The sequence below is a fragment of the Trypanosoma conorhini genome (genome assembly GCF_003719485.1).
Source record: "Trypanosoma conorhini strain 025E chromosome Unknown Tco_14.4_contig_00871, whole genome shotgun sequence".
NCBI classification, from domain to species: domain Eukaryota; phylum Euglenozoa; class Kinetoplastea; order Trypanosomatida; family Trypanosomatidae; genus Trypanosoma; species Trypanosoma conorhini.
Genome location: NW_021704964.1, coordinates 1 through 5,989, shown reverse-complemented (window position 1 = coordinate 5,989; position 5,989 = coordinate 1). Strand labels below are relative to the sequence as shown.

General features: G+C 57.8%; 4 protein-coding genes across 4 annotated transcripts, besides 3 other annotated features; 1 reads left to right on the top strand and 3 right to left on the bottom strand.

Moving 5' to 3' along the window:
* Nucleotides 1-267: 267 nt before the first annotated feature.
* On the top strand, nucleotides 268-1,428 carry Tco025E_08774 (uncharacterized protein; the record flags this gene model as incomplete). Its single annotated transcript, XM_029375617.1, has 1 exon — nucleotides 268-1,428. The coding sequence occupies one exon, from the start codon at nucleotides 268-270 to the stop codon at nucleotides 1,426-1,428; it is 1,161 nt and encodes a 386-aa protein (XP_029224268.1).
* A 297-nt stretch (nucleotides 1,429-1,725) lies between these two features.
* Nucleotides 1,726-1,764: a microsatellite.
* A 1,042-nt stretch (nucleotides 1,765-2,806) lies between these two features.
* Tco025E_08773 (uncharacterized protein) lies at nucleotides 2,807-3,769 on the bottom strand (the record flags this gene model as incomplete). The annotated part of the gene is made up of 1 exon (XM_029375616.1): nucleotides 2,807-3,769. The coding sequence occupies one exon, from the start codon at nucleotides 3,767-3,769 to the stop codon at nucleotides 2,807-2,809; it is 963 nt and encodes a 320-aa protein (XP_029224267.1).
* A 20-nt stretch (nucleotides 3,770-3,789) lies between these two features.
* Nucleotides 3,790-3,813: a microsatellite.
* Nucleotides 3,814-3,976: 163 nt separating this feature from the next.
* Nucleotides 3,977-4,585, bottom strand: Tco025E_08772 (pre-mRNA-splicing factor 38A; the record flags this gene model as incomplete). Its single annotated transcript, XM_029375615.1, has 1 exon — nucleotides 3,977-4,585. The coding sequence occupies one exon, from the start codon at nucleotides 4,583-4,585 to the stop codon at nucleotides 3,977-3,979; it is 609 nt and encodes a 202-aa protein (XP_029224266.1).
* Nucleotides 4,586-4,764: 179 nt separating this feature from the next.
* Nucleotides 4,765-4,798: a microsatellite.
* A 69-nt stretch (nucleotides 4,799-4,867) lies between these two features.
* On the bottom strand, nucleotides 4,868-5,746 carry Tco025E_08771 (Hrf1 family protein; the record flags this gene model as incomplete). The annotated part of the gene is made up of 1 exon (XM_029375614.1): nucleotides 4,868-5,746. The coding sequence occupies one exon, from the start codon at nucleotides 5,744-5,746 to the stop codon at nucleotides 4,868-4,870; it is 879 nt and encodes a 292-aa protein (XP_029224265.1).
* Between the last annotated feature and the right edge of the window lie 243 nt (nucleotides 5,747-5,989).

The window sequence follows — 5,989 nt, the reverse complement described above, 5'->3', positions numbered from 1 at the left end:
CGTGTTGAATAGACACGGAATCGAGTGTGTCTCAGCCTTGTTCCCCCCGCCCTGCGCCATACCTCCGGGCCCTGCCGAGACCACGTCTTTGAACGAGATGCCTCCAGGTGTCCGGAGCGCCTTGGTTGCGGCGTCGCTGCGCTGCGCTGCGGGGTGCGCCCGCTTCTCTTTTTAAAAGGGCGCCCCTCTTGTGGGCCTATTTGGCGCCTTCTTTTTCTCGGACGCCTGTGGGAACGCGTTTGGCGGTCTTGATACATAAAAATGTGCATGCCGTTTGGATTTGGCCACAGCGGCGTGTCTGGGGGCGAAAAATGCGATGCCGCGGCGGGGAAGGCATCGCAACCCGCACAGCCCGCGGATCCGCGGATTACCACCGCCCCGCCCGGGCAGAGCGGCCGAAGCCAGCCACACGCATGTATTCCGCCCACCACGCGCGGGGCGAAGGGGCCGCACTGGCCCACTTGCGAACGGGGGTTTTGCGCGGACGCGGGTGACCGCCGCGCGCTTTTCGGCCCGGTTCTGCGCGCGCTTGGGCGCCGCCGCCGCCGCGCAAGAGGCCCCGCCTGGAGACCCCCGCCCTCTCACGGCCGTCGCGACGGGAGGCGGCGGCAGGTAGCCCGGTGCGCGGAACAGGCTGCGACTGCCGCCAAGAAGCCGCGGTGCAGGTGGCTAGGCTTCGCGGTCTTCGACGCTTGCGGGCGCCGCGGGGGGTCGGGTCCCGTCGCTGCATCCGGGCCGCCCGCGGCCCCCCGGAACTCTCCACCGCCCACGTCGGCGACGACGCGAGCCGGAGACTCCACCGCACCCGCCAAAGCCAGTCCCATGCAGTGTTGCCCGGCGCCGTGCCAATGCCAGTTCGGACCTGCAAGTCGCCATCGGTTCGTCAGCGAGTGCGGCGGCCCCGCGCGCACAGGTAACGCCCCAACTCCCCAGGGAGGCCGGACAGTCAGCGTAAAAACAGCCGCTTTAGTGCGATCACCGCGGAAGCACGGCGGTGGCGAAAACCGGCTCCCGCTTCGCACCCAGGCGAAGCATCGCCCAAAAGAAGAGGCAAAGTTCGAAGCGGCGGCCGAGGTGCCGGGGAAGTTGGACTCCCGAATCCGGCGGAGGCTAAAAGGCGACAAACCAGAAACAGCGTCGACAATCGAGGCGGGTTGCCCACGCGTGGTGGATCTCGAGCCGCAAGGGGGAGGCGGGGCGGGGCGATGCCTAAGAAGAACCCCCGCCCAAATAAGCGGCACCCCTTTCCCCTTCAGCGTGGCGGAGGGCCCCCGCTGGCAGGGAAGAATGGTATGGCGAGGGAGAGGGGCCTCGCAGGCATCGGCTCGTGGAAGCCTCGCCGTCTGCGGTTTTATGCAGGCCGTGGGGCCGCGGCCGTCGGGAAGGCGCTTGTCGCGCAACGACGGTCCCCTCCGTGGGATTGCCTAGGTTTTTTTTTTTTCGGCGTTCAACACGCGGTTCTCAGTGCCACAGCACAAACGCGGGTTCACCAGCCACAGCTTGGGTCGCCCCAGATGCCGGCTGAATACAGCGAAGGCCAACCAGCGCGCGCGGCGCAAAGGGACCGGTCTGCCTCAACTACGTTGCCCGGCTTTGCGAGAGCTCAGGGAAATGCATGGGTGGCTGGTGGCGGGGGCGCGCAGAAGCCGCTCTCCAGGAAAAGCTGGCGCGCTTTCTCCTCAATATGGAAAGCGCTCGTCCCCGACTGCGCCGCAGTGCGGGGAAAAACAAGCAGGCAAGCAAACAACGGCAGCAACCCAGCAACAGGCGGGTAGCAAGAGCCATACAAGGAGTAAAAATAACTCCATGGACCATTTTTTATTTTCTTCTGGGAGGTAAAGAGACGCGGAAGAAAATCCTTTGCCGCTTCGCGGCACACCTGCCAGACCTGACGGTTCAGTTTCCCCTGATATACCTAACCATTCTCACCCTCGCCCTGGGCCGTGTTGAAGGCAGTGGGCAGGGTATTTGGCTCCTCCAAAGCGGTACGAAGAGGGCAGGTATGTGACGAGCTTTTCCACCCCTTCAGTAGATTTACAGAGGAATAATTCGTTTGCGGCAGTGCCGCGTGGCGCATCAGACACAGCGAATTCTCTTCAGGCGGAGGTGAAACCTCAATGTAGTTGATGGGGCGGGAGTAGCCACACCCAATGGGCAGGAATGGTGAAATGACATCCGCCCCATCAACGAGGACAAAAACATACTGAAATCTCGCGGGCAGGCAGAATGTGCCCGTCCAAACTCCATCATTGCCCTTGCCAAGTGGAGGCTCTGGCTGTGGGGCTTCGATGGTTACGGTGTTGGCGTTTGGGAAGCGCACGCGCACTCCGCCCCTGTGCGGTTCCACCACCTCGACGCCTTCATTTGCCTCCCCGCCCGTTGCCGCGATGAAGGCAACGGCCTGCAATGCGAGAGACTCGTTCAAGCCTCAAATAACTCTGGCTTCTGCGTGGACTGGGCAACAAACACGCACACACAAAATAGGTCTCCACTGTGGCGCCCCCTGTTTCTTGGTCCATTTGTATTTTGCAAACTCCGCCCCCTCGCTAGATGGCCGCGAGAAGAAGAGAACATAAACACACACAAAAAAAAATCGTCTGGAAAAAAAATATTAATAAAAAATAATGAGTCAACAGGAGGCAAAAAGGAGTAGCAACATACGGCAAGGCGGCGGTGCTGCCGAGTGGCGGCGGGTCCAGGGACCGGGGGTCGCATTAACCGAGAACTCAAGGAGTTGCATCAGAACAAATCAGCGAAGAACAAAACTACGCAAAGGTAACTGCATCTGATTACTCCCTCCTAAGCTTTAGGAGCGCTTCTTCACTTTGGATTTCTCCTCCGCTTGGCCGCGGAACCCCAACGCAAGCGAGGTTTGCGCGTCGATACCCTGCATGGCGATGCGGTATTCGTTATGCAGCCACGGTACAGTGAACGCCACCATCGTTAGAATGGAAACCGCAAGCGTCGCCTTGACGACGGTGCCGGGCCAGGCATCCACCTCCTCGCCCGTTACGCGCAATGTCTGGTAAAAACTCACGAGAAAGGGCGGTACCGAGACCGCACTCCCGATCACGTAGCGACGCGGCGTGAAGAGGACGTGGATGAGCAGGGAGGAAATACCCCAGTACTGGGCGACGTAGAGGAGCACCGCGGGGGTTAGGAAGCCATCGGATGTAGTCAACACCCGCTCCGCCCACGTGGGGTCGTCAGCGGCCAACCGCATGAGCTGAAACACGGCGTTTGCCGCGCAAAGCAGGAGCCACACGGTGAGAAATGCCGAGAAGAGTGGCGGATTGAACCTCGACGCAAACACTAGCGCGCGTGAACGGCGAAGGTTGGCGGCGTACCGGCGGGCCAGTCCGAGGCCTTCTTTGGCTGCGTGTCTGCGGCCAATAAAGGGAACCAGCGTGAAGACGAAGCAGGTGACGAGCGTCACACCCACCACGGGGAAAAGAAGCAGCAGGTTTGCCTCCAGGTTCCGCCACTCCATACAACTCACCGCAGTCTTTTTTTCGTGCGTTTGCTGCCACGCACGCAGCTGCTCCTCCACATCCGTGACGCTGCGGCTCATCCCCAGAAAAGTGTCGTCGTCGTCGGCAACGCTGAAAGATCTCTCTTCTTCTCGGGGTTTTCCTTCTTCTGCTGCCTTTGCTTTGTGGTGCCTGGAGCGGTATGAGGTACACCTGCCGTTGCACGCAGAGCAAAGGCCAAAGGCGTAAAGCAGCCTCTTCCCGCACCCCGCAGAAGGAAAAAGAATAGCGGACGACATCCACGCAAGGCGCGCGAAGGAAAAGCAAAAAAAAAAAAACAAAACTAATGCAGCGGCAGAGAAGGGGTATTGCGAACTCTTTAAGCAGGCACAATAGTGCGCCTTGTGCTTTCCCCCCTCTTTTCTTCTCCGCACGCGCTGGTTATAGTTTTCACGTGCGTGCGCAGGGCATTGACACCTCCGAGGAGCGATCCACGGCAACGCAGGCTACAGAAGCATCGGTGAGAAGCGGAGGCCCAGCCATGCACTGCTACTTTCCCCATCCTTCTCTGTCGCACGCGCGCCAACGTTGAACAGTCGATCAGTGATTTCGTCCACGCACATAATGCCATACGACGGTGTCCGCCCGAACCCTTCCTCCGCCTCGCCCGGGGCGGCACCGTCCTTGGGGCAAGTTGTGACTCCCCAATCCTCCACGTATCCGTAGACACGGATCTTCCGGTAATCATCCCACCCCACACGCATCGCCTCGCGCATCATCGCCTCATTGCCAATAAGCCGAATGACAAACAGCGCGGCCACGCGCAAGTACTTATGGACATCTTGGTGCAACATTGCCAGCACAACGGAAGGGTCTGGGGTAATCTGAAGCAGCCGTGCAACAAGGCAAATAAATGGTTCAGGCCTCTGCAGGGGTCCACTAAGGCCTCCCACACACTGCAGGGTTATGATGGCCTCTATTGTGGCTAGCAGCGGCTTGTGAACGCAGGAGGTCATGGCATTCGATTGCAGGATGCGGTGCCGCGTGGGGGGATCAAGCGCGGCCACCGCACTACGCCCTTTTAGATTCCACGCCATTCGCTTTTGGAGCTCCATTGGCCTCGCAAGTCTACACTGCGTGCTCGCAAAAGCAAAGCCCAACGCAAGGCGTGTGTGAAACGAAAAAGCAAAAAGAAAAAAAAGGCAAACGAACACACATATACATTACATGAATGGAAATAGCTCACAAAGACTGCGCTGACAGCAGAGATGGTAAAGCAAAAAGAAAAAAAAAGATGTATATATAAATATATATACATAATAAATTTAAAAGCGGTTCACAACACGCTTCACGCATTCAAAGCATCCAGCAGTCACAGTCGTGCAACTCAAACGCCTCTACCAAAATGGCCTGACGGCTAGCCATAGCACAAGCGGCGCCTGCAGTAATGCGGCACCGTACGCCAGCAGCCTCACGTTTGACGGGGTCCGTCCTTCGCATTTATACATTCGCATTATATTCTTCATGACAAAGACGCCGTTGGCAAACAAAATATAGGACGCCATGACACCCACGTAGTAGGCGTCGCTTTCAAATTGTAGGAGCTCCCGCAAAAGCACAATAATGGAAACCGTAAGATACTTGTATCCAGTCAAGGCCATAAGGTCCAACACGTTTATGTCTGGCACAAGTCGAAGGAAGTAGCTTGCCACTTTGAGTGCGAAAACCTCTACTAAAAACCAGAATACTAGAGCTGAGGCAATTCCCAAAAGTTCCTCATTCGTTACGCGGTAGTGATGCAGTCCGTGCACAAACCCAGAAAGGATGATGTACGTGACGGCGCCCATGAGCGGAAGATACAGGTCCAACGCATACGCATCATTTGTGGGTAGGGCGGCCGGTGTGGTTGGATACGGGCGACCCACGCCTGCGGTGGGTGAAAAGGGCGCCGCATCTCCCCCAAATCCCGTCGCTCCTCCAACGGCCTCCTGCTCTGAGCCCGGCCCATGTGAATGGCTCTCAAATCGCCGCGAAAAGGGGAAGAGCATAATCGCCAGCTTTTTCTTCACATAATTATTATCCACGCGGAAATAGCGGTAAATGTTGGAAATAACTGGCATGTGCTGCATGAACCGCTGCTCCCCTCCCTGAAGCATGCTCTGACCGTATTGCAGCCCCATCTGAAGCATCATACCATGCTGGTCGCCACCCCACGCGGTTGGGAAACTCGCCGGATGCGGCTGCTGCGGCGAACTGTACGGGGAAAAGGCAGACATGTCGCAAGTGTTTTCTGCCTCGCGTCCTCGCCTCGTCCTTTTGCTATTCCTTCGCTCAGGTCTGTTTCTGTGTCTGTGGCCAAGAACAGGGTAAAGGGAAAGCTACGTTCTTGACGCGTCGGCCAGCCAAAACAACAGGAACGAAACCTTCTTTCGTTCACCAAAGTAAATAAAAAATAAAGAGGTCCGAAAACCGGCGAAAGTCAACACTTATGAAAGCAGAGGAGGGAAGTCTTGCAGGCT